The sequence below is a fragment of the Oryctolagus cuniculus genome, chromosome 19 (genome assembly GCF_051225735.1).
Source record: "Oryctolagus cuniculus isolate XC-2025 breed Fujian yellow rabbit chromosome 19, ASM5122573v1, whole genome shotgun sequence".
Taxonomy (NCBI): Eukaryota; Metazoa; Chordata; class Mammalia; order Lagomorpha; family Leporidae; genus Oryctolagus; species Oryctolagus cuniculus.
This window is the reverse complement of record NC_142885.1, coordinates 71679458-71705336: the sequence shown is the minus strand read 5'-3', so window position 1 is coordinate 71705336 and position 25879 is coordinate 71679458. Positions and strand designations below refer to the sequence as shown.

The 25879-nt window shown below is 64.0% G+C and overlaps 2 protein-coding genes and 1 long non-coding RNA gene across 8 annotated transcripts; 1 reads left to right on the top strand and 2 right to left on the bottom strand.

Annotated features, from left to right (window-relative positions):
- Positions 1–263: 263 nt before the first annotated feature.
- Positions 264–9403, bottom strand: PGAP6 (post-GPI attachment to proteins 6). 2 transcript variants are annotated; one of them, XM_051842147.3, is made up of 13 exons: positions 9143–9403; positions 5949–6126; positions 5680–5872; positions 4837–4964; positions 4311–4579; positions 3905–4224; positions 3655–3745; positions 3437–3560; positions 3121–3257; positions 2507–2685; positions 2293–2439; positions 1419–1535; positions 264–1162 (listed from the first exon to the last, which is right to left on the bottom strand). In XM_051842147.3, the coding sequence occupies exons 1-13, from the start codon at positions 9255–9257 to the stop codon at positions 866–868; spliced, it is 2295 nt and encodes a 764-aa protein (XP_051698107.2). In that variant the 5' UTR covers positions 9258–9403; the 3' UTR covers positions 264–865. The 2 variants fall into 2 exon arrangements, with proteins under 2 accessions (XP_051698107.2, XP_089177864.1); XM_089321738.1 differs by having other exon boundaries at positions 4311–4462; positions 9143–9389.
- A 4219-nt stretch (positions 9404–13622) lies between these two features.
- On the bottom strand, positions 13623–22212 carry LOC138846940 (uncharacterized). 4 transcript variants are annotated; one of them, XR_016226244.1, is made up of 8 exons: positions 21980–22120; positions 21028–21148; positions 20051–20356; positions 19694–19851; positions 15538–15724; positions 15192–15396; positions 14932–15046; positions 13623–13812 (listed from the first exon to the last, which is right to left on the bottom strand). It is a non-coding gene; the product is annotated as an uncharacterized LOC138846940 (long non-coding RNA). The 4 variants fall into 4 exon arrangements; XR_016226243.1 differs by lacking the exon at positions 21028–21148 and having other exon boundaries at positions 13623–13815; positions 21980–22212; XR_016226245.1 differs by lacking the exon at positions 21028–21148 and having other exon boundaries at positions 21980–22212.
- Positions 22107–25663, top strand: NME4 (NME/NM23 nucleoside diphosphate kinase 4). Of its 2 annotated transcripts, none has more exons than XM_051842165.3 (5): positions 22107–22694; positions 23527–23660; positions 24652–24753; positions 24825–24937; positions 25287–25663. In XM_051842165.3, exons 1-5 carry the CDS (start codon positions 22268–22270, stop codon positions 25408–25410), a joined length of 900 nt encoding a protein of 299 aa, XP_051698125.2. In that variant the 5' UTR covers positions 22107–22267; the 3' UTR covers positions 25411–25663. The 2 variants fall into 2 exon arrangements, with proteins under 2 accessions (XP_051698125.2, XP_089177863.1); XM_089321737.1 differs by having other exon boundaries at positions 22139–22694; positions 23527–23603.
- Positions 25664–25879: the final 216 nt, after the last annotated feature.

Genomic DNA, 25879 nt, shown 5'->3' with positions numbered 1-25879 from the left:
GGCCCGCCGGGACCCGCTCCCGCCGCCGACTGGCTGCGACGCCCGTCCGTCTGCCTCTCGTCCCACCCCCTTCCCGTACTTGGGAACCGTGAAAAATACCCCGCGGAGACAGCAGCGGCCCAAGGCACCGTCGGCAAAGTGCGGCCCAGGCGCTTCCGGCGAGCCGCGGCCGGGAGCGGTGGGCTGGCTCTCCTGCCCGCCCCGCCCCCGCCCCTTCCCCTCCCACCGCCAGGTAAGAGGCGCAGAACACACGTGGAAACTCGTTTGGCTTGAAAAATCACTGTAGAATATTAAATTCACCAATCATAGCGAAATCATCTCTACATAAAAATATATCTCAATGTCTTAGAATCTTTTACCCCGAAACGTCACATTCACGTTTCCCACGCACGAGCCTAGAAAATGCTTTGGTGGCCAAGTGCAGGGTGGCAGGGTTTGGGGAAGACACCCCGCGAAGGAAACCCCCAGCCGCCCCTTACTCTCGCCTTAGGGCGGGGCAGGGCACTGCTGCAGGGAGCCGGGGCCAGGTCTCTTGGGCCCCTCCCCAAGCACCTCAGCACCAGGGACCCACTCAAGAGGACACAGGGCGGGGCCCTGGTCCCGGGTTCCCCACCACAGGCAGGCTGGAATTCAGGCTGGGCCAGCTTCAGTGCCAGGCTCAGGCCTGCTGGGAGCCCTGGGTCTCACGTCACAGCTTCACAGGGCATGGGGCAACGGGGAATCCACATTCCTAAGCACCCCCAGGACCCCCCTCCAGGCCACTGCAGAGCAAGACCAGCCCGAAGACCGGCTCGGAGCAAACAAAGGTGCTGGGCAGGTTTATTCGGGTGCAGCCAAGCTACAAGGGCGGGCGGGCTCCTGGCCATCACGTGACCGCGTACAGCTCGTCCCGGTCGTTCCTGCAGATCTGATAGTGGCAGGGCAGCTTCTGGGCGCAGGCCCAGGGCTCTGCGTGCCGGTCGCGGGGCGGCAGCAGCAGGGCCGCGCTCCCGGCCAGCAGGATGTGCCAGATGCTGTGAGTGTAGTAATAGTTGTCGTTGGTCATCATCGACGTGTAGATGGTGATGCCCACAGAGGCCATGGAGATGCCCGGCAGCAGGTAGAAGACCCAGCGCTGCCACGAGGTGGGGTAGCATTGGTGCCGGTGCCCACAGCGGTACACCTGGGGGAGACGGCCACAGGAGTGTTGGCCCAGGGCCAGGGGTCACCGGGGACGCCAGGTCTGGGCAGCAGATCCACGAGGGCGGCTGCCCGGACGAGGCTCCGGGGCATAGGTCACCGGTCCTCAGACCCACCCAGGCCTTCGTGCCAGGCCCCCGCCCATGCGCAGTGCTGAGGCCTGGCCCAGGCTGTCGCAGCAGGACTGGGGGCATGGCCAGAACGAGGGCTAGGCAGCGCCTCCCGCCCTGGGTACTTACCCACATGGAGGCCATGATCACAAAGGCAAAGAGGCAGGGCCCCATCATGTTCCAGATGCCCCTGCGGTCCAGCTGCAAGGACATGGCGATGACCAGCGTGCCCAGTAGAAACAGGACCTGGGCAAGACACAGGGACCGCTGTGGGGTCACAGGGGATGGCACAAGCCCCAGTGAGAGCAGAGCGGAGGCGCACCGGTGTCCCCGACGGCCGGGACAGAAGCGCCCGCTCCTGCGGCTGCAGCTTTGGGGTCACTGGTGCCTCTGAGCAGAGGTGTGGCCAGGCAGGCCCCTCCGGGGGCTAGCAGGGGCTGCTCCTCCCTCAGCTAGGACACAGAGTGGACAGCCACACGTGGCAGCTCCCAGACCCCCGGTTCTGGGGGTCTCCCACCAGGCAGCCTCACCAGATGCCACCCCTACGTCTCCGCCAGAAGCCCCAGCGCACAACCTGCCGACTGCTGTTCCGCAACACTGCACTGCCCCTCACCCCTGCCCCTGGGCTCCGTGGCTGCCTCCTCAGAGCAGCACTGGGCCTGCAGTTCCCAGGCCCAGCACGGACAGCGGACACAGCTCCCAGGCACCAGACCTGCGTCCACCAGGGATCCCAGCAGCAGGTCTGGGGCAGCAGGGAGGCCCCGCCTGGGATGTAGGCCCCTCTCTGACAGGGCCCAGGGAGAAGGACTGAGGGGCCTCACCTGACCCCACCCACCACCCCTTCCCGGCTGCCCATGGCTTCTTCCAGCGGGGACACGATCCATCACAGGGGACTCGAGGTTCCCGGGGCAGTGGCCCCAGGCCCCACCTCCGTCCTGCCCTCCCTCTGTGTGGCCTCACCCCACCACCCGCCGAGCCCAGACCAGCCTCAGAGGGCACTCACGTATTTCAGGACCGTCTTCAGCCGGGCCATGCACAGGATGGTGACCCAGGTGGACACCCCGGAGCCCAGGAAGTCGCAGTACTGCAGTGTGTCATAGCTGAGGATACACAGCACGGCCTCCCCCGGCTGGTCGCAGGCGTGGTAGAACTGCGGGGCGGGACGGTGAGCGCGGCCCCGCCCTCCCGCCCCGGGCCCCGGGGAGCGCCAGGCCTACCGTGGAGAAGAACATGGTGTAGGAGTAGACGGAGGCTTCCACCAGGAAGGCGCGGTGCACCGACACCGTGATGGGCGCCAGGAACATGAGGTTGCTGAGCGTGAGCAGCAGCGCGGCCACCCTCTGCTGGGCCACCGTCTGGGCAGTGCTGTTGTCGCTGCAGCTCCACCCGCGCCAGCCTGGGGGCCGCACAAGGCCACGCGGCTGAGGGCAGGCCACGGAGGCCAGGCCGGGGACGGCCAGGGGGGACGGGCGGCTGAGGGCGGGCCACGGAGGCCGGGCCGGGGACGGCCGGGGGGACGGGCGGCTGAGGACGGGCCACGAAGGCCAGGCTGGGGACGGCCAGGGGGGACGGGCGGCTGAGGACGGGCCAAGGAGGCCAGGCCGGGGACGGCCAGGGGGGACGGGCGGCTGAGGGCCCCGCCCTCCCCAGGGCCCTGGACCCAAGCCCCTTTTGCACCCAGGAGCTCGCTGGGCAGCGGTGGGTGGGCAGTCGTGGGGCACCTGTGAGGTGGTGCAGGCAGGCGGGAGCGGGCGGGAGCCGCCGAGGCCCTCACGGTGGGGTGCCGGAGTGGGGTGGCGGGGCGGGGCGGAGGCAGTGGGCCCGCCCTCACCTGCCTTGCAGCTGCAGCCGGCATACAGGTAGCCATATCTGCGCAGCAGGAGACACTGGCCGTAGGGTCCACAGTCGTTCCAGCAGGGCACCAGGCACAGCGCGGTCTCCACGGGGACCACGGCTTGCTCACAGCCCCTGCGGGGAAGGGGCCCCGCGAAGGCTGGCTGCATGGCTGCACGGCTGCACGCACCCAGCACCGAGCCCCCCAGCCCCAGTAGCCCCCGCAGCGGCCACGGATGCAGATGGGGACTCCTTTGTCACGGCGGCCGCCGGCAGGCTGCCCGGTCACCCCACCAGGCGGCCAGTTTCCTTACTCGGGACTCCCAGGGCACAGGAGCTGCAGGGAGAGGTACCAGGTGCCAGTCTCTGGGTAGGGAACGATGAGGTTCGCGGTGAGTGATGAGGTGTTCAGCGACAAGGCATAGCCCTGGAAGAAGGCTGGGGGTCGGAAGGGCCGTCAGAGGCGTCGGGAGGGCCGTCAGAGGCGTTCAGAGCAGCCGGCCGCACACCCGACCTGCTCGGCCCACCCTACCTGTAGTGCAGCTGAAGGAGGTGTTGAAGCCGAGGAAGGGTGAGGCCATGTTCACGCAGGCCGCCACCAGGGTTCCATTGGCGATGTTGGTCTGCAAGGGGAGGCGGGGCAGGCTCAGCCCCGGCCCGGGGTGGGGGGTGGGGGGGCAGCCTGCAGCCCAGGGCCCTTCCACCTGCAGGCCCAGGTGCACGGCCCAGCCCTGGGGGAAGGCCCAGGGGCCCACACCCTCACAGACCCCTGGCCCGGGTACCTCATTGGCCTTCAGGGAGATGGTGAGGGAGCCCCCACTGTCCATGCCTGTGTTGAGGCGGAGCTGCATGAGGGAGGGTGTGGCCGAACGCACCAGCACCAGGACCCTGCCCAGGGGCTGGAAACGCACAGACATCACGTCCACGTCCTCCCGCAAGACTGGGTAGCTCGTGAGGCAGAAGGGGTCGCCGGCCACCCCGCTGACCCGGGCCAGGTCTGGGCGGCCGGAGCCAGGGGGCAGTGGGCCAGCCGTGCTGTTAGAGCTCTGGGTCAGGCTGCCCTCCATCAGGTGCTGGGAGCTCACGCTCCAGGGCCTGCAGGCTGTCACAGGGACAAAGCGGCTCAGCGCAGGGAGGCCGGGCGTCCAGGGTGCACCCGGCGCCTCCCTCCCCTTCCAGGCGGCCCACCTGTGAGGGCAGCGACGGCACGGAAGACCACCGACGCATGGGGGCCCGCCAGGCTCTCAGCCATCACTTGCAGCCACTGGTCCCAGGGCGGTGAGGGCAGCAGCAGGCGGCAGGCTGGGGTGGGCCCGGTGCAGGTGAGCACCTTCTGGGAGCTGCCAGGCAAGGTGACGGAGCCGACCGTGAGGCGCACAGGGCAGCCCTGGCTCCCGTTGCACGCACAGCCTTGCAGCTCCAGCTGAAGCTCCCGGGTGTACTCGGGGACGAAGACCCTGCAGCGAGGGCGTGGGCTCAGGCTCTGGGCCCCTCCCACTCAGGGCCCTGCCCCCACCTGTGCCTGGGGTCCCAGACCCCCCCCCACTCCCACCCTGGGGGTCCGAGGGGCTGAGCATGACCCCAGAGCCGAGAGCTCGGCCTTCTCACCTACACGGGGGAGACGGAGGAACCACCACTCCACCGGAGAGAAGGGCCGGGGTCACGGGCAGACCAGGCGCACACCCCCCCGCCCTGCCTTCAGGGCCCCACTCACTTGAGGTAGCTGGGGTGGGAGAGGAGGGTCTGCGGAAGGGGCACGTCAGGCTCCACGATGGAGACCTCCACCACCCGTGTGATCAGCATGTCAGGTTGGAAGACGTAGGCACAGGTGGGAACAAAACCCTGGGAGGGAACAGGTGTGGGGTCAGGACCCCAGGCAAGGTGGGGGCAGGGCCCTGGGAGGGAACAGGTGTGAGGGTATGGGGGGGTCAGGACCCCAGGCAAGGTGGGGGCAGGGCCCTGGGAGGGAACAGGTGTGAGGGTATGGGGGGTCAGGACCCCAGGCAAGGTGGGGGCAGGGCCCTGGGAGGGAACAGGTGTGGGGGTATGGGGGGTCAGGACCCCAGGCAAGGTGGGGGCAGGGCCCTGGGAGGGAACAGGTGTGGGGGTATGGGGGGTCAGGACCCCAGGCAAGGTGGGGGCAGGGCCCTGGGAGGGAACAGGTGTGGGACGATGGGGGCGTCAGGACCCCAGGCACAGGTGGGGGCAGGGCCCTGGGAGGGAACAGGTGTGGGGGTCAGGACCCCAGGCAAGGTGGGGGCAGGGCCCTGGGAGGGAACAGGTGTGGGAGCATGGGGGCGTCAGGGACCCCAGGCAAGGTGGGGGCAGGGCCCTGGGAGGGAACAGGTGTGAGGGTACGGGGGTCAGGACCCCAGGCAAGGTGGGGGCAGGGCCCTGGGAGGGAACAGGTGTGGGAGCATGGGGGCGTCAGGGACCCCAGGCACAGGTGGGGGCAGAGCGGGATCCAGAGTGGGATGGCCAAGCCCCAAAGCAATGATGGCAGGGCCCAGGCGCCCGGGCACCCAGGCACCCCAGTCTCTGGAGGGCAGCCCCTCACCTGCACCTCGATCTTTTGGGAAGACGGGGGCAGGTGGGCAGCCACAAACCAGTCCCCAGGCGCAGGGTGGGGGACGCTGACGGAGGAGTTGCCCAGCAGCATCGTGACGTGATGGGACGGCTGCACCGCGCTGTCCTCGGGGAAGCTGGTGCCCAGCGGGTCGATGACGGGAGGGGCGCCGTAGCGGAAGTGCCTGCAGGCGAGAGCGCGGCGGCGTGAGCTGCAGGGCCGCCCGGCCAGGCGCTGGCGGAGGCAGGGCAGACACCTACACGGTGATCTCCAGCTCGGTGCACGTGTGGCCGCTGTCCCGGGACGCCTGCAGCAGCCAGCGCAGCAGCACGGTGTCCGGGGGCACGTGGAAGCGGAACAGCCTGGCGCTGCCGTACCAGCTGTAGGCGGACAGCTTCTGTGGGGCCTGTGAGAAGTGCTCGGAAACCAGCCCGGCCTCTGCGGAGACAGCCCAGCCGGCCGGCAGCCGCTGGTCACCCCGGGGCGCGGCCGGCAGCCGCTGGTCCCCCCCCCCCACGTCAGCCAGCCGCTGGTCACCCCCGGGGCAGCAGTCAGCTGCTGATCACCCACCCACGTCAGCCAGCCGCTGGTCCCCCCACGTCAGCCAGCTGCTGGTCACCCCAGGGCGCAGCAGTCAGCCAGCCGCTGGTCACCCCACATCAGCCAGCCGCTGGTCACCCCCACGGGGGGCGCAGCAGTCAGCCAGCCACTGGTCCCCCCACATCAGCCAGCCGCTGGTTGTCCCCCCACCTCCGCGCAGCAGTCAGCCAGCCGCTGGTCCCCCCACGTCAGCCAGCCGCTGGTTGTCCCCCGCCCTCCGCGCAGCCATCAGCCAGCCACTGGTCACCCCCACGTCAGCTGGTCCCCCCCAGGGCGCGGCAGTCAGCCGACCGCTACACTGGTCGTGTCCGTCCCCCCCCCCCCCCCCGCGTGCAGCAGTCAGCCAGCCGGTGGTTCCCCCCCGGGGGGCGCAGCACGGGCAGGAGGCCCTCCTGCACGCAGCTGCACTCAGAGGCCTCCACAGGGGGAGGGCTGGCACCCCACTGGGTCACTGCCACCCTCCTGCCCCTGGAGGCCCCCCTGGGCTGGTCAGGGGTCCCCCCAGGCGGCTGGTCCTCCACCTGCCTTCCTGCCAGGTGCCCGGCCTTCTCACACCACAGCAGCTTCCGAAGGACACACTGGATGCCTCCCGACTGCCCCAACCTTGGAAGAGCCCCCCACCCCCGAGGACAAGAGCCCCTCCTCCCGCCGCACAGCAGCCATCGGCTCCATCCCCTGCCTGCGGCCCAACACACAGGCAGTCGGGGGAGCCAGACCTCTCTGGACACCAGGACACTCCTGCCCCCAGCTTCCTCTGAGCCTCTTGCAGCCTGGCATGGTGGTCATGCAGGCAGTCCTCCTGGACAGGCGTGGAGGCTGGAGGCCCGCTCAGGCCTGGGGCAACACAGCTGGACCACAGTCCAAGTTCCCCCTTTCCCAGAATGTCCCGCTGAGAGGGGGGGACCCCTGGCCTGCAGTGAAGTAGGGTCAGCAAACCTGCCCTGGGGATGAAGCCCTGGCCTGAGGCGCAGGGAGCAGGCAGAGGCCCGCAGCCCCCAGCCCGGGGCTCCCCGGGCCCCATCCCTGTAGCAGCTCTCGGATTCCCAGCCCAAGCCCAGGCCGGCGCAGGGACCTGCGCCCGGAATGAGCCCGGCTTTCTCTTCCTCTTTCCGGGTCCTAGTGTTCTCACAGTAGCTGAGGACAGCGTGTTCTCCCTCCAAGGTTAATGGGTGGCCAGGTGCTCCAGGGAGGAATGTGCAGTGGCCACAACAGGGCTCGGCCACCTGGGAAGCCTCACTCGGCCCAGAGCCCCCAGGAGAGGGCTGAGGGAGCGAGGGGAGCGGCTGGCCCTCCGGCCAGCCTCCTGACCGCTCTGGTCCCCCGGAGGCCCCTGGAGAAAACCAGCAGCACGATGGCCAGGCCCGTGCAGCTCCAGAGGGGCCTGGTGTGCCGGCGGGGCGGGAGGGCCATTCCAGGCTACCCAGGTGTCTGCTGACCACCAGCTCCCGCTCACCCAGCTGCTGCAGGCCCTCGGGCTGTGAGTGACAGGGAAACAAAAAAGCTGGGGCACTCGGCAGGGCACCCGGGGGCCCAAGCAGGACGGGGAGTGTGCAGCTCTGCTCATCTGCTAGGGGCAAGGCCCTGGGCCCCTCTAGCCCTGGGGCACACAGCCTGAGGGGATACCTGGAGCCCGCTGGCCTCTGCAAAGCCTCAGCAAGTACACAAGAGATAACAGACCTGCTCAAGTTCCCTAGGACCTGGCCCCCAACTCCCAGGGCCACACAGCTTGGGCCCCAGAGGACAGCCTAGGCTCCCTGTCCAATGATACCCACACTGCTTCTCGAGTCTAAGCTGTTCGTGACGTCGGGCGGGAAGGGCGAAGACCAGCCGCGGAGACACAAAGAAACCGCAACCCAGGCAGGACAGGGACCTGCTGGGGAGCCCGCCCACCCCTACTGCAGGGGCAGCGCCACAGAGCTGCCTGGCCCTTGGCAGGCCTGACGCAGCCTCAAGGCTCCTGCCTTGTCCCACCCTGGTTCACGTGTCCGCTGATCATCCCATGGTGACCCATCACCCAGGCCTGGTCCCACGGAGGAAGAAAACAGGGTGGCAGAATCCTGCCAAGCAACGTGATCGGGAGTTGGATCCTCAGGGAAATCTGCCTTTCGTCTGGAGCTGCGCCAAGCTCAGAAACCATAAGGCACAGCCCTGGGAAGAAACCCGGGCTCAGAGGAGCGGCGGGGGCTCCCGAGGCAGGCAGCAGAGGGGCACCGCCGCCCACTGCCCCGGGGCATCCTGGTGGTCCAGGGGCCTCTGGGCCCTCCCAGCCCGCCAGGTCAAAGGCGCCCCAGGGAGTTCCAGGGTGTTGCAGCCAGAGGAAGGCACTCCTCACCCGCAGGTGCCAGGGCCTGGCTGTCCACGCCTCAGTGCCTGCCCCAAGCTGAACCCGGAAGGGAGCACCCTCTCTGATCCAGCCACCTGCACTTCGGTCAGGCAACAGACAAAGGGATGCCAGCAAGTTGCCCCCACACCTCTCCCACTCCGCCCCCCAGCACCAAGAAGGGGGCCTGGCGACCCCACCGCCCGGCCACTCTCCCCACGGGGCCGCCCAGCAGTTGCAACCCCCGACGCCCCCAAGTGTGCCAAGGTCGTTCCCGACCCGAACGCATCAGCAGGTGCAGCCCGCGGACAGCCCAGCCCCGCTGCGGGGCGTCCTCTCCACCCCGACCACCTGGACACGGGCTGCTCCTTGAGGGGCTGCCCTGCGCCCCCAACCCGCGACGGGAACCCGGGCCCCGCGCCTGCGCCAGGTGAGCGCACAGGCGCCCCCAGGGGAGTCACAATCTCGGCCCCGCCCCCGGCCGCTCCCCGCCCCGCGCCCCTCGCCGGCGCTCGCGGGTTCTCGCTCGCTCACCGCTCCTCCAGCTGTCGCCGGCGGCAGCAGGCGGGGGCCGAGCGAGCAGCAGCAGCAGCAGCGGGCCCGCCACCGCCACCGCCGCGCCCCCGGCCCCGGTGCCAGCCCGGCCCATGGCTCAGCGCTCGGCCGGCGCTACCCGGCCCGCGTCCCCGGCTGCCCGCCCCCGCCGCCGCCCGGGCAGCCCCCGCCGCCAGTGCGGCCGCCGCCGCCGCCGCCGCCGCAGCCTCTGCCCGGGCCTCCCATGGCCCAGCCGGTCCCAGTCGCCGGCGCCCCGGGCACTTCCGCCTGCGCGGCCCCGCCCCGCAGGGCGCCGGCCGGCCGGGCGGGGCGCGGGGCGGGGAGGCCGTGCGGGGCTAGCGGGTCCGCGGGCGGACGCGCGGCGCGGGGTGAGGTGGGGACCGAGCGGCGCTCGAGAGGCGGTGGAAGGGAGGTTGCGCGCACCGAGCGGGGCCGAGTCACGCGGGACGGAGAGGGGGCGTGCGGGGCACAGTGGGTGCGCGGGGCAGTGGCGCGGGCCGGCGGGGAGCGCACGAGGCAGTCACGCGGGATGCAAGGGGGGGTGCGGCGGTCACGGGACGGAGAGGCCTCGCGGGCACGCGATGGACTGCGCAGGGGATGCCAGGCGGCGGGGCACCTGAGAACCCCTGGGACTTCCTCCTGGAGCGCGGACCTGCGCGTGTGAGGCCGGGGTCGCGGGATAGGCCGCCTGCGGCCCCAGAGCCACGCAATCAGCGCCCGGAGCTGGGAAGGAACACTTTCAAGGAAAGATAAAAAAAAAAAAATCCTTTCTACCCGGGAATATGGTGCGCAGACACGGCGGCGGGGCCCCGCAGTGAGCCCTGGGTCCCGATCGGGTTAAAGATCGAAGCCTCAGGAAGGAACCGCAAACGCGCTAGGGGAACCTGCGAAGGGAGCTGAGGAGTAAATGCATGGAGAAGACAAGTTCTCTGCGGAAGGAGCGTCATAAACACAGTCTAAAATAGTCCACGTGAGGGGCAGGGGAGGGGACCGGCTTTGCTTGTCACAAAGGGCTGACCTTGATAGGGTGAGGTTCTTCGTGAAGATTTATTAGGAAGGCAGAGTTAGATCCACCACCCGCTGGTTCACTCCCCAAATGGCCCCAAACCGGGCACTGGGTCTGGGCAGGCAGAAGCCGGAGCCCAGAACTCCATCCCGGTCTCCCATGAGGGTGCAGGCTTGTGCTGCGGCTTCCCCAGGTGCACTAGCAAGGAGCTGAATCCCAAGTGGAGCGACCAGGACTCGAACCTGTGCTCCTGAGGGGTGAGAGTGGCTTAGGCCGCTGCACCTCAACGCGGGCCCCACAACTAGCGGTGCCAGGAGGAGAGCTGAGACCAACCCAGCGGAGACCGGACGCCTCCCACAGAGATGCAGATGGGCCGGCGCTGGCATCCACCCCTCCTACAGACATGCAAATGTCCGGCCCTAGGGTTGCTTGCATTCTTCCCCTGGAATGGCGAGGGTGAGCCCACAGACGCTCATTTTTCTTGGGGAGCCACACGGGAGCCCAGTAGCAGGAGCAGTGGCCCTCGACTCAGGGGTGCGTGGCCGAGTCCCCCGCCCGTGCTCTCTCGCAGGAGCGCGGGCTCATCCGGAGGGCCGTCGCCTGGACCTTGGTCATCAGCTCATAGGGCAGTCAAAGCTGGGGCTGTCCATGCGGCCGCGCGTGCCCAAAGGGAAGGTCAGGAGGCGCCTGTGCTGTTGGCCTGGTCTCCCAGATGTACTACTGGCTGAAGAGGGACGGGCGGGGGAGGCGCATCTTGTGTCACAAGGCACAGAAGGCCTCTGGGACAATCCCGCAGCAGCTTACCTGGGTTGACCCTGAGGGAGGGGACCAGGTCTCTGCCTGGGGGAGGGGGCGCTGACCTCACAAGCGCACAGCCACTGGTGGCCAGAGGAGGGGAGGTGGAGGACAATGGACTGGGGGGATCACGCCCCAGAATCTGGGCTGGGCCCTCCTCACCCCCGACCACAGGGGCTCCCAGTGGTACCGTGCCGCGAGTGTGGCTAAGGGGAAAGCGAGATCTCTTGATCCAAAATGTGCTCTTCCCCCGAACACGTCAGCAGGGGGAGTTTTGAATGGACAAGTGGGACCGGTGTCCTGGCATAGCAGGTGAAGCCGCCGTCTGCAGTGCTGACGTCCCTTGTGGGTGCAGCACTGAGGTCTGGCTGCTCCACTTCCAATCCAGATCACCCATGTGAAGACCCGGAAGAAGCTCCTGACTCCGGCCAGGCCCTCTGGGGAGGGAACCAGCAGCGATGGAAGCTCGCTTTTGCTAGCTCGCTCTCTCTCTGACTTTCAAATCAATAATGAGGGTCCATCCAGCTCCACCAGGGAAGCCCGGGCGGGGGGCACCGAGGGTGGGGCTCCGCATCGTGGGTGGAAACTCCTTTGTTAGCTGGTGCAAGTCCACCGTCCCGATCACCTCCCTCAGGAGGCTCCTTTCTTGTAAGATTCTATTTATTTATTTGAGAGGTAGAGTTACAGACAGAGAGAAGGAGAAATAGAGGACATGTCTTCCATCCACTGGTTCCCTCCCCAAATGGCCGGAGCCATGCCGATCTGAAGCCTGGAGCCAGGAGCTTCTTCCAGGTCTCCCACGTGGGTGCAGGGGCCCAGAGACTTGGACCATCTTCCACTGCTTTCCCAGGGCACAGCACAAAGCCGGATTGGCCGGATTCTGTCCCGGTTGCCCCTCTTCCAGGCCAGCTCTCTGCTATGGCCAGGGAGTGCAGTGGAGGATGGCCCAAGTACTTGGGCCCTGCACCCCATGGGAGACCAGGAGGAGCACCTGGCTCCTGCCATCGGATCAGCGCGGTGCGCCGGTCGCAGCGCGCCAGCCGCGGCGGCCATTGGAGGGTGAACCAATGGCAAAGGAAGACCTTTCTCTCTGTCTCTCTCTCTCACTGTCCACTCCGCCTGTCAAAAAAAAAAAAAAAAAAAAAGCCGGATTGGAAGAGGAGCATCTGGGACTAGAACCAGCATTCAAATAGGATGCCAGCGCCACAGGCAGAGGCCCAGCCTACCACACCACAGCACCACCACCCCCGGAAGGTTTTGTTATGCAAATGTTACCATTCACCAGGCTAAACGCAGGTGATTCACAATACCGGAAGCTGGGTTTTATTATATAAGATAAGAAAAAAAGGGCAAGGAAAGGAAGGTGCTTTGATTAGGGCCACAGCGGGCCCCACGCTGATCTCAGCATGGAGGCCAGGCTGTCAGTCACCCCCTGGCTTTGCTGAGCACCCCGCGGCATCCACCCACCGAGTCGACGGCTGTGGTCAGCACCAAGGCCTGGAAATGTTCCGTCCGAGATCATGTTCTGGCCCGGGCCAGGCTTGGCGGGTCGTTGGACATCAGCCTGCGAGGGGGCTGAAGAAAAAGGGCATTCCTGTGTGCTGGAACACAGACAGCTGTGCGCCGGCCAGCAGCGACTCATCCAGTCTCACTGTTGATAACCGTGTGTGTGTGGGGGGGTGGTCCCAGCCCTCTCCAGAGGACGGCAGAGGGGGGTCCTCCCTGCCCCACACCCTTGGGGCTGAAAGGGGGGGGATTTCAGGAACTTCATGCCCTCTACCTAGTCGTATCCCAGAAGCAGCAGGTGGTTCACCACGGGGGTGGGCAGAAGGGGGCAGGTCTGCGGATCTGCGCCCCTGAAAGGCTGAGACGCTGGGGCGCCACCCGCTCCACCAGGTGCACCCTGACTGCCGCTCTGTGTCACGTCCGAATCCTTTCTTGCCTGAGGACAAGCAGCTCTCTGCCTTTCACAGAAATAGACTTTTTTAAAGCTAGCGTCCAGAAATCAGCGCACGGCCCACTCAGAGGCTGGGAGCTCAGACCAAAGCAGCGCACGGCCCACTCAGAGGCTGGGAGCTCAGACCTTCCCGGCGCGGCAGGAACAGGAGCCGTCTCAGCCTTTGGAAAATGAAGGCAGAAACACAGAAATTCGATAGGCAGCAAAAGGTGTGAGGATGCCACGGGAGACGCAGGAGGAGGGGCTGGGCACAGGTCCTCAGGGTCCCCTGTGGGAGGCGGGAGGCAGCAGGTGCATCTGTGGGCACAGACGGGCACCCTCACGGGGATCCCAGGGAGAGTGCCTGGGGAAAGCAGGTGAAGTGTAGTGAAGGGCACAGCTGACAGGCCAGGTGGGCGGCGCAGCAGACACCTGCGAGCTCCCAGCTCAGTCTGGATTCAGGCCGGGGCTCCTAAGGGCAGGGGTCCAGGTCATCCTGCCGGGTCTCCCCCACCCTCTTCTGGACGAAGGTGAGGAACAGGAGAAAGCCCTCCTACACAGGCAGGCAGGATTCTCCTGGGGGGGGGGGGCTGGGACCACCCACAAGTCACTGGGTGTGGGCAGGACGCTGTAGGGTGGAATCGGGTGCTTTCTCACACACAGAGGCTGACTCCAGCTTCCTGCCCAACATCGCCCCTGAAGAGAAGTTTCCAGAATCTTACGGGGTCGAATGGGTGACGGTCTGACTTCTGCGTTTCTTCCACCTGCCATGTGGGTGGAGGGCTGGGTTTGGGTGTTCTCTTGTCTGTCCTATGGTATGTGAGTGTGGCCCTGCACCAGCCGGAGGACTGGTCACAGCACCCAGCAGGACATGCATGTCCCAGGGCCATCAGGAGCTGGACGGCTTGTGTTCTGCTAGAGAAAAAGCGAGCAAGGGCGTTCAGGTCAGCCTGTGTAGAGCACTGTTCTGGCCCGAGAGTCGTTCAGCCCTTAGGCAGTGCCGTGTGGGAGCCTGGCTCTGCTGCCCAGTGCTTGCCCAGTGCCCGGGCTTCCACACTGGTAACAGCACAGATGACAGGTGCTTTAGCTGGGCTGGCCTTGCTGCTCCTTTTCAGAGCAGACCACCCGCAGCTGGGCCTGCCGCCTGTCGGCTGCCACAGAACACGCCAGACGCCGGAGTGAAGGCAAAGGGCTTATGGATGGGACACCGACAGACCAGAGGGAAGGGGCGAAGAAGGAAAAGAGAGATGGAGACGCCATGTGTGCAGGAACAGGTCCTCTTGGACTTTTGCCAAGGGGCGGGCAGGGAAGTAGGAGCAGTGAATCCCACTAGAGCCGGGGTGGAGCTGACGCTGGGGTTGGGCCATGGGGCCACCCGGCTTCCAGCAATGGCGGCGGGGGCTAGAGCCTAGGATGGTGTCGGGGTGTAGATGGCGCCGTCTTACTAACACCGCCACTTCTTCCTGGCTCGCTCCTCTTCCTCCTGGTCTTGGTTAAAGTGGACCACGGAGGCAGCCGTTGGGATGTCAGCCGGGACGGTGCTTGGTCCCATCCCTAATTCTGAAGCTTCCTTCTGCTCTCAGGCACGGCCCGAGCTGGAATCCAGTCGTGGGTCTGCTCCGATGCTGTCTCTCCCTGAGTTCGGTCGGTGCCCGGGAGGAGGGCTTTGTACTTCCAGGTGAGATCAGACACGCCAGTCGCCCCAGGCTGTCTGTCTGCCCGTGTGTTGGGGTTCTCAGGACAGGTGTGAAGCAGGGACCTGTCCACTTGCTCTGATCTACACCGTGCCAGGCAGCGCCCAGGGAAAGACCGAGGGCTGGGGATGGGACGGCGGCAGCTTTGCAGACCATCTCAGGACAGTCGCCCGGCCAGAGTCGACTGGGGGAGAGTCGGGCCTCCCTGAGGTTCCCCACGCACGAGGGAAGCTGGCTTTTGCCCTGGGTTTGCAGACTCGACCCAGGCTCACCACGTAACCCACACTCAGCCAGCTCTGTCTCTTCCCGTGGGCAGGGGGAGGGGTCAGCTCCAGACCTGGTTCCGGAAGCCGTGGCTGAGCCGGCTGCCTCTGTCCACAGCCAAACTGCGGCCAGTTTCTGAGTATGCGTGCTGGTGGTGAGTTGTGTGGCCATGAGGCCAGGGGTCCCATCTGAAAGAGGACAGAGGAGAAACGGGCAGGGGTCCCTCTCATTCAACCTCCCCACTTGGGATCCCTGGGACTTCCGGACTTGGACCACATGCAGCCCGTGGGTTGTGGGGTTAACCAGAATTAGCCGGCTTTTACCAGAGCTTACCAGGTCACCCATCTGGACTTTTGGACCTAACTAGAATTCATAGCCACTGCAGACCCTGGCTCAGCCAGCCACGGGCCTCCTCCCAGCTGGACCTCCTGGGGGCCAGGCAGTGCCTGGTCAGTCAATGTTTAGTTGGCTCAGCCTCCCTCAGTTCCCCACGCCTGCTGCCAGCGGCCAGTTCACTGCTGTTTTGCCTTCTCTTCAGCTGGAAAGATCAGAAACGCGTGTGGCTGCCAGCGCTCCTACTCCCAGGGCGGCCCAGCAGCAAGGACGCCCCAGGGGGCCACATTCCTCCCACACCCCCTGGGTGGTTAACCCTTGGTGCCTTGAGGGCTGGGCTAGCTACCTGGAGAGGGCAGGGGAGGGTTACCAGCAAGGAGGACAGGAGATAGACTGGCAACCTGTCCCAGCGCCGGCAGGCTGCAGTGGGCGTACCTCCCTGCCAGCACCTGTCGCACAACCAACAGGACTCGCAGGACAAGCCATGGCTGGCACAAGGCCCTGGGGGTCCCCCTGGAACCGCAGTGATGGTCCTGAGGGCAAAACATCAGCATGAAACAAGTGCAGCAACGTGAGTCCATCCTCTGCTATCCCGACAGTGCCCTTGACACGGCACAAACCACTCAAAGGTCTGTCATCGCTCCAGCCAGAGACCCAGCCTCAGAAACGTCCAGGGATCTGTAAGTCTCAGTTAGAAGGTTCAGTCTGGGGCCAGCGCTGTGGTGCAGTAGGCTAAGCCTCCACCTGCAGTGCCAGCATCCCATGTGGGCACTGCTACGAGTCCCGGCTGCTCCACTTCTGATCCAGCTCTCTGCTGTGGTCTGGGAAAACAGTGGAAGATGGCCAGAGCTCTTGGGCCCCTGAGCCTGCGTGGGAGACCTGGAAGGAGCTCCTGGCTCCTGGCTTCGGATCGGCCCAGCTCTGGCCATTGTGGCCATTTGCGGAATGAACCAGCAGATGGAAGACCTCTCTCTGTCTCTCATTCCCTTTGTTTGTAACTCTGGCCCTCAAATAAATAAATAAAATCTTTAAAAGAAAAAAATTCAGCTTGGAACTTAGGTTCAAATGATTTGCTCAAAGCAAGATCTCAAAGCATTGCAAAAATAATCCTTCTAAACAGGGCTTTAACCAAAGTATGGGCCAGACCTCATTAGAGTTAAGAAAATCATTTAAACACTTAAAAATAGATAATGTGAACTCATAATGTGAACAGATAATGTGATTCAGTTTTTCCAAGTGGTCAAGCGTCACTACAGGGGCCGGCGTTGTGGCATGGCGAGCCAAGCCGCTGCCTGGGAAGTCAGCACCCCACATGGGATGTCGCTTTCCCATGCGCATTAGCAGGGAACTGGATCAGAAGTGGAGCAGCTGGGACTTGAACCAGTGCCCACATGGGATGCTGGCACTGCAGGCGGAGGTTTAACCTGTTACACCACAACACAGGCCACCTATGTCTTTTCTTTACTTTTTTAAAAAATATTTATTTTTTCATCTATTATTTTTCACTTTATGTTTCTTTGTGGGAGCAAACTGTTGAAATCTTTACTTAATGTATACTAAACTGATCTTCTGTATATTAAGAGAATCGAAAATGAATCTTGATGTGAATGGAAGGGGAGAGGGAGTGGGAAAGGGGAGGGTTGCGGGTAGGAGGGACGGTATGGGGGGGGGGAAGCCATTGTAATCCATAAGCTGTACTTTGGAAATTTATATTCATTAAATAAAAGTTTTAAAAAAATGCAAATTTGCTCTCCAAAAAAATATTTATTTTTATTTATTTGACAGGCAGAGTTACAGAGAGAGGTAGAGACAGAGAGAGAGGTCTTCCATCTGCTGGTTCACTCCCCAGATGGCCACACGGCCGGAGCTGCACCGATCAGGAGCCAGGAGCTTCTTCTGGGTCTTCCATGTGAGCACAGGAGCCCAAAGACTTGGGCCATCTTCTACTGTTTTCCCAGGCCACAGCAGAGAGCTGGATCAGAAGAGGAGCAGCTGGGACTAGAACCGGAGCCCATATGGGATGCTGGTGCCCCAGGCCAGGGATTTAACCCGCTGCACCACAGCGCCTGCCGCTTTTCTTTAATTTTTTAAAAGATTTATTTGTAAAGATCTTTTGTTTGAAAGAGCTACAGAGAGAGGAAGAGACTGTCTCTCTCTCTCTCACACACACACATACACATACACACACACACAGATCTTCTATCTGCTGGATCACTCTCCCAGTGGCTCCAAGGGCCAGGGCTGGGCTAGGCTGAAACCAGGAGCTCAGAGGTTGCCCAGGGTCTCCCACGTGGGTGCAGGGACCCAAGCACTTGGGCCATCTTCTACTGCTTTCCCAGGAACATTAGCAGGGAGCTGGATCGGAAGTGGAGCAGCCGGGTCTGGAACTGGTGCACATATGGGATGCCGGCACTGCAGGTGGCGGCTTCACCTGTTACACGACCCACGTGCTTGTGCCCCTGCACCTATGTGCACCTGCTCTGGCTCCAGATCGGCCAAGCTCCAGCCATTGCAGCCATTTGGGGAGTGAACCAGCAGCCGAAGGGCCCCTCTCTCTCTCTAACTCTGCCTTCCAAATAAATAAATTAAGAAAAAAAAGAATATGGGTTGAAGTGGAAATGCGTGTGTGCTGGGGCCTGCTGGCTGGCCTTACCTCAGGTTCTCTCTCCACACCTGAACAGATTCAAAGATGGACACACAAAGCGTGTGGCAGAGCCAGATTTACGAAAAGCAAAACAGAAGTGCAACTCAGTGACCCGGTGGTGGTGTATGACAAAGGCCAAAGAGAAACCCCTCAGGAGGCAGGACAGCCAGCAGTGCCAGTTCTGGACAGAAGCCTTCCCTCCCTGCCCTCAGAGGCACCAAGGGCAATGCTTGTCCTGGAGCCCAGCTGCTGGCAGGGCCTGGGCACCGCCCAGTTCCTTGCCCTTCTGGGAAGTCTGGAAGTGTCACGGTGCCGGGAGCATGATGGCAGTGGGTGTGTCCCCAGGGCGATTTCAGTATTATGACATTATTACGACACCCCCTGCGCCATGTTGGATATAGCTAGCTAGTGCTGGTTCGCAACATTGTAAAACCTGCAGTTTCCACCCACAGAAGGAAGTTGGTGCCGGTGCAAGGGTAGTGGAGCTGGAGCAGCCACAGAAGGGGCAGGAGGGGACTTGTCACGCGGGCCGGCCAGGATTCACCTGGAGCTGGCGCCACCGACCACCTCTCACAGGTTCGGCAAGGAGCGGTCAGAGCTCAGCGCCTCCCCCGAGCTGCCCATCTTCTCACCCAGGGGAGGCCTGGCTGGCGTTCCTGGCTCCTGGTTTTGGACTGGCTCAGCCCTGGTTATTGTGGCCTTCTGGGGAGTGAACAGTGAATGGAACTTCTCTCTCTCTGGCTCAGAATTTCAAATAAGTGGTCGATCTTGGGGCTGGCGTTATTGGGCGGCAGGTTGAAGCACACTTCAGTGCCGGGCGAGGCCCGGCTGCTCTGCCTCTGCTCCCCGCTGACGTGCTGGGAAGGCAGCAGAAGCCGGGCTAGGTGCTTGGGGCTGCTGTCAGCTGGGAAGTTAGGGGTTGGCTTCTGTGCGTACGAGGGGCCTGGGGAGCACAGTGCCCGCGGGGAGGAAGGCGGCACGCTCAGAAGCAGCCCCGTTTTCACACGACCAAGCCCACCCAGGCGGGTAAAGCTGCCGCCTGCAGCTCCAGCATCCCATGTGGGCACCAGTTCGAGTCCTGCTCTCTGCTAATGCACCTGGGAAAGCAGTGGCAGATGACCCAAGTACCTGGGCCCCTGCACCCACGTGGGAGGTCCAGAGGAAGCTCCTGGCTTCAGCCTGGCCCAGCCCTGGCCATTGCGGCCATTTAGGGAGTGAACCAGTGAATGGAAGACCTCTCTCTCTCTCTCCCTCTCTCTCTCTCTTTCTGCCTCTCCTTCTCTGTAATTCTGCCTTTCAAATAAGTAAATAAATCTTAAATAAAAAATAATGACAGTAACTTCACAGGTGCTCACAGGATTCTCCTATGCTTGGTGCCAAGTGGGCTACGCAGTCTGATAACGCAGAGTCATAAAACATTAAGAGGGATTTTGCCTATTTCACATCCAGCAAACCTTTTGTCCATGAGAAGGGGGCAGAGGGAGGAGAGCCTGGCATCATGGCGTAGTGGATAAAGCCATCGCCTGCAACACCAGAATCCCAAGTAGGTGCTGGGTTGAGTCCCAGTTGCTCTACTTATTTATTCATTCATTTTTAAAATTTTACTTGTTTTAATCAAGTAATGTAGCTGCTGGAAACAGGGACTTTTAAGACAGTTCAATAGAGCAAAGTGAAGGACTGCAAGGATTGCTCTGCTAGGATACCCTCCCTGAATAAAATTCCGTGGATTACGTGAATTCGAATTCCATGGAAATTTGGCGCCAGACTGAGCATTAGTCCAAGCCAAAGTTTTCCCGCTAGTGTTGAGAAGCCCTACACACGTTTTCTCCAGGTGGAAGCAGAAGCTCCGGAACAGAACCTGATCAGCGACACTGTCGCGCGCAGCGCAGCGGAGGCACCAGGTTCTCCTGCCGTCTCTCGGCCCCGGCGAGGCGACGGGTGCGCCTGCAGCTCCGCTCTCCGGGGTGGCACAGCACATTCCGCCCAGGGATACGGCTCCTGTTCCACTCAGCAGACCTACCAAAGGCAGTTGTAAATAAATAAGATTCTAGGCTTCAGTTCCTCAAACCATCAAGCTCACACGGTTTTATTTTATCAAATGTTTGTATACTTGCAACGTGAAAAGTTTTTTACAGACACTTGTTAAAGTCTCATAATCTGAGATGGGTCACAGGAAATAAGGAAACGCTGTGAAAACCCTGCAGCGCAGGCTTACCCCCAGCTCCCAGCTCCCAGCTCCCAGCTCCCAGCTCCCGCCGGGCCCTCCTGCAGAGAGGAAGCAGCACGGCCAACTCTTGAAGAGGATTGCTCAAGTGTAGTCGGATCCAGTGAGTTCATTAGCTGACGGGCAAGGAATCCTCCCACAGGACAAACCCAAGCCCTGCAGGGGCGCAGGCCCAGTCACCCGCACTCGGAGCCAGCGTCCCAGACCTCTGGGTGCCTGCCTGGATTCAACGTGAAGTAAAAGTATCCCACGTCTTCCACCGAAATAGAGGCGCTGACTTAGACACGTGCTCTTAACCTTGTTTTAAAGTAAGACAGGAAGAAAATCAAGTTTGAAACACATAACTTATTTTTTAAAAATATTTTTTAAATTGATTTATTTGAGAGGTAGAGTTAGAGACAGTGAGAGGGAGAAACAGAGAGAGAGGTCTTCTGTCCCTTGGTTCAATCCCCAAATGGCCGTAACGGTCGGAGCTGCGCTGATCCAAAGCCAGGAGCCAGGTGCTTCTCCTGGTCTCCATGGGGTGTAGGGCCCAAGGACCCGGGCCATCCTCCACTGCACTCCCTGGCCACAGCAGAGAGCTGGCCTGGAAGAGGGGCAGCCGGGACAGAATCCGGCGCCCGCCCACGTGGGATGCTGGTGCTGCAGACTGGGGCTTTCACCCAGTGCGCCACAGCAGCAGCCCAGAGGTAAAGCTTTACTGTATTTCTTAGCGGCTGAATAAGGTCGTTACAAATACGTAGGCTTACACTCTGAAGACCTCCTTATGGTCTGAGACCTAACAATGCACCACAGGCTCCAAGAATCCTATCAGGTTAAATGATGCACATTTTACAAAGCAGCCAACGACTTCAGCCACAGGCCCTCAGAGCCGAGTCTTTATTCTTGTTAACTGCATAAACGTGATCCCAACGTGGATCCATCACTAGTTTTTCCAAAAGAAACATGCTGTAAAATGAGCAACCTACATCCGCTCCCTGGTGACGGCTCATCGGGCTTAGTTACGGATCCCTCACGGTGACAGATTCTAGCAGAAAGTGCGGCACGATGCTAAGCTTTTCAGCTTCCGCACACACGTTGCGCTTCTGGCTGATAACGCAGAAAAAGGTGCAGCGTCAAGGTCAACGTCCTCGTCCTCATGCCCCGGCAGCCTCCGAATACTCCACCTCTGTTCCCGTCTTCACCCCAGAACTCCTCCTCTGCCTCCTTCAACCTGTGATGGGGGTTCTGCTCCGGCAGTCTCCTGGGCAAGCTCTTCTGAGACGGAGCTCTGACCTCTCCAAGGCTGCATCCTTCAGCACGCCTGGAGTGCTGGCGGCGGCTGCTCCCCCTCACCCACTCCCCGCTCAGGCCTGGGAGAGCCGCCGAAGCCGCCCGCGTGCTTGGACCCCTGCCCCCACAGGGGAGACCCGCGGCAGCTCCCGGCTGCCCACTGCAGCCATCTGGGAAGTGAACCAGCGGATGGTCTTCGCTCTAATTCTTTCAAGTAAATAAATCCTTTAAAAGAGAGAGCTGTCTTCCATCTTCCCACCTGCTGGTTCACTCCCAAAGCAGCCGCAGCAGCCAGGTCTGAGCCAGGCTGAAGCCAGGGGTTGGACTCTCCATCTGGGTCTCCCTCATGGATGGGAGCGTGAAGTGTGCACGGAGGCCTTCACTCAAATTGTTTTTAAGTGAGGCTTACACGATCAACACAGGTGTTCCGTTATAGAAACAGAGTGGCGGGGGGGGGGGCAGTACACGAAGAACCAGGTACTCAGCCCTGAGCACCCCCGGGGGACCTGGCTCCTGGCTTTGGTCTGGCCCAGCCCTGGCTGCTGAGGGCGTGTGGGGAGTGAGCCAGAGGATGCACGCTCTCTCACCCCCCTCTGCGTTGCTCTTTCAAATAAATCATACAAAGGGATAAACTGAAAAAGGAAATACCTTGAGATGACTGAGAACAGAGGCTCGTGGAGGACATTCGGAGGGCAGGAGTACCGCTAAAGCCTGCTCCGCGGGGATTTGCAGCCGTCAGTGCCTATATTTAGAATGTAAGTGGACGCCCTAACCTTGGAAACACCGGTCACTGCTGTCCAGCGATGCCCTGGGGGCTCCAGCCAGAGCGGCCACGGGAAAACGAGATAACGGGCATGGGGTAGAGAAGGCGGAAGTGACACGCATGTTTCCACATGACACGCGTGGAAAACTCCGGGGAATGCACTAAAGACTGGCATGAGGATCAGTAGGCGCACGCGGTCAGGCCGCAGGCTCAACACAGCCACTGAGCCAACAACCCCTGTGCACGCGCAGGAGACTGGGTCAATGGCTCCTCAAAAACGCGCCGAGAGCCCTCAGGGTCACCACGACGCGCCGCCGCGGCTGCGGCCGGGAGCTCCGGCACGCGCCGAGACGCGGGAAAAGGCGGGCCCGGGCACCCGCCGCCGCCCTGCAGGTGGAGCGCGGCCGCCCGTGCCTCTCCGGGCCGGGTTTCCTGGCCGCAGCCCCGGAGACGCGCGGCAGGAGCTCTTCCCGCGCGTCCCCGGGCTCGGCGGGAGCGCGCGGGCGGGCGGGCGGGCGGGCGCCATGGGCGGCCTCTTCGGGCGCGCGGCGCTGCGGCGGCTCCTGTGCGGTCCGCGCGCGCCGCGGCGCCCCTGCTCGGGTGAGTGGGCGCCTGCTCGCGGCCGGGCGGCGCCGCGGGCCCGGGGCTGCCGGGGGAGGCCGTGCCCAGCGGAGCGGAGCGCCCAGAGGGGCCGCGTGCGCGCGGCCGGGGCCCGGGGTCGGCGCACGCGGCCGCAACCCCGCCGGGCCCTCCCGGTCCTCTCTCTGTCCGGGTCGCGGGCCTGCGGCGGCTCGGGGAGCCAGCCTCGGCGGCGGGGGCTTCGGCCCGCTCGCGGGCTGCGGTTAGCTTTGTCTGCTGGGCACCCAGGCGGCTCCGGCGCCCTTTGTGTGGGACATCCAGCGGCTGGGCTCCTCTTACAAGCACGCTTTGGCCTGAGCCCGTGAGGGCGGTGAGGACGTCTCCCTGGCTGGGCAGACCTCAGGCCTGCCCTGGGCTGGGAACCCCACAGTGGGCAGGCCTGCGAGGAGGAGCCCCCGACTCTCCCCAGCTGCCAGCCAGGAATCCTTGCCCAGCGCCTGTGGCCCACCTGCTGGGGGAGGGGCCATTCCTTCGCCCCAAACCTCAGGGTGTAGACAGTGTCTGTGGTCACCGAAGGGCTTTGCTGCCAGTGCAGCAGCTCCAGACCGCCCGGGAGCTGGCCTGTGTCCCTGGCACGCTGACGGGCCTTCTCAGGGGGAGCAGGTCCCTCTCGGGCAGCGAAAGCCAAGGCCCCTGAGACCCCGAGACCCGCTGGAAGCCCCCAATCCAGAGCTGCGTGCAGAGAGGCAGACGGCCGGAAGCCTGGTGACACCTGGGCCCTGGCACGGCGGCCCAGGCTGCAGGGACAGGGATCGGTGAGCTGTTGGCAGCCCTGACCCCTCCTCTTTTAAAGGAGAGCCCTCCTGGGCCCGGGAGCGGACCCTGGTCGCGGTGAAGCCGGATGGGGTTCAGCGGCGGCTCGTGGGCGAGGTGATCCAGCGCTTTGAGAGACGAGGCTTCAGGCTGGTGGGGATGAAGATGCTGCAGGTGCGGGGCTGGGCCTGGGGGCTTCCCTGGGGTCGGGGGGGGGGGCTCGGGGGCACTGCTCCGCCCTGCACGACTGGGCCTGGGGGCATCCCTGGGGTCGGGGGGGGGGGGGCTCAGGGGCACTGCTCCGCCCTGCACGACTGGGCCTGGGGGCATCCCTGGGGTCGGGGGGCTCAGGGGCACTGCTCCGCCCTGCACGACTGGGCCTGGGGGCATCCCTGGGGTCGGGGGGGGGGCTCAGGGGCACTGCTCCGCCCTGCACGACTGGGCCTGGGGGCATCCCTGGGGTGGGGGGTGGGGGGCTCGGGGGCACTGCTCCGCCCTGCACGACTGGGCCTGGGGGCATCCCTGGGGTGGGGGTGGGGGGCTCAGGGGCACTGCTCCGCCCTGCACAACTGGGCCTGGGGGCATCCCTGGGGTGGGTGGGGGCTCAGGGGCACTGCTCCGCCCTGCACGACTGGGCCTGGGGGCATCCCTGGGGTGGGTGGGGGCTCAGGGGCACTGCTCCGCCCTGCACGACTGGGCCTGGGGGCATCCCTGGGGTGGGTGGGGGCTCAGGGGCACTGCTCCGCCCTGCACGACTGGGCCTGGGGGCATCCCTGGGGTCGGGGGGCTCAGGGGCACTGCTCCGCCCTGCACGACTGGGCCTGGGGGCATCCCTGGGGTGGGTGGGGGCTCAGGGGCACTGCTCCGCCCTGCACGACTGGGCCTGGGGGCATCCCTGGGGTCGGGGGTGGGGCTCAGGGGCACTGCTCCGCCCTGCACGACTGGGCCTGGGGGCATCCCTGGGGTGGGGGTGGGGGGCTCGGGGGCACTGCTCCGCCCTGCACGACTGGGCCTGGGGGCATCCCTGGGGTGGGTGGGGGCTCGGGGGCACTGCTCCGCCCTGCACGACTCCGGGCAGTGGCAGGGAGTGTTGGGGCGTGGGGGCTGGAAGGGCGAGAGGCTGCGGACGCTCCTGGAGCTCTCAGTTCTCCCCACCGCTACCCAGGTGCCCGAGAGCGTCCTCGCGGAGCACTACCAGGACCTGCAGGGGAAGCCGTTCTACCCAGCCCTCATCCGCTACATGAGCTCCGGGCCTGTGGTGGCCATGGTACGGCGGGCAGAGGCGGAGAGGGTGCCCGTGGGTGCTTCCCACCCCGCCCTAACCTTTGTCTGCTGCAGGTCTGGGAGGGCCACAACGTGGTGCGCGCCTCAAGGGTCATGATAGGAAACACCGACTCCGGCGAGGCCGCGCCCGGCACCATCCGGGGCGACTTCAGCGTCCACATCAGCAGGTACGGGGCCCTGGCTCCGGGGCCACCGCTGCAGGGGGCACGCGCCACTCTTGGGCGGGGTGCTGGATGTCAGCTGGCCCAGCTCCCTCATGGCAGGACCACGCAGGATTCCCCTGTGCTGCAGGTCCTCTGCATCACTGTTATCCCAGGGGTCGGCATGCAAAGGCCAGGAGGAAAATGAGGCTAGGGTCTGGGAGGTGTGGCTGGAAGCCAGCTTCCAGCTCCCGTCACTGCTGTCCCCTCTGCACACCCCCAGCTTGCTCCCCTAGACAGAGAGGGGGCAGCAGACTGTCCTGAGACCCCCGGGGCACACTGGAGCCTGAACCTTTCTGCCTGTCGCCTGGCACAGGAACGTCATCCATGCCAGTGACTCTGTGGAGGGGGCCCAGAGAGAGATCCGGCTGTGGTTCCGGAGTGGTGAGCTGCTGGACTGGGTGGCTGGGGACCACCAGAGCTGCACCTCTCCAGCCTGAGGGCCCACGCTGCCCCTGGACGCTTCAGTGGCCACCCAGGACCAACTACCTCGGTCAACAAGAACTCAGGCCACACCCACACCTGACTACCCCAGCCACTTCCTGTTCCCCTTCTGCCCAGAGAAGTTTGAACCCCAAGTTTACGTGCCTTTCCACAGCTGAAGCCAGCCCAAGATTGGACCCAGAGCACCTTCGGGGGGTCCTGAGGGGGGACCTCTCTCCCAGAGGAGACATTAAAGTTCACTGTGGCCTATGTGGTGCTGGTGCCGTGCCGTCTGTCTCGGGCAGGCCCACGGGGCAGTGGTGGTGCCGTGCCGTCTGTCTCGGGCAGGCCCACGCGGTGGTGCTGGTGCCGTGCCGTCTGTCTCGGGCAGGCCCACGCGGTGGTGGAGCTCACCATGACGTCTGCCTTGGGCAGGCCCACGCGGTGGTGGTGCCGTGCCGTCTGTCTCGGGCAGGCCCACGGGGC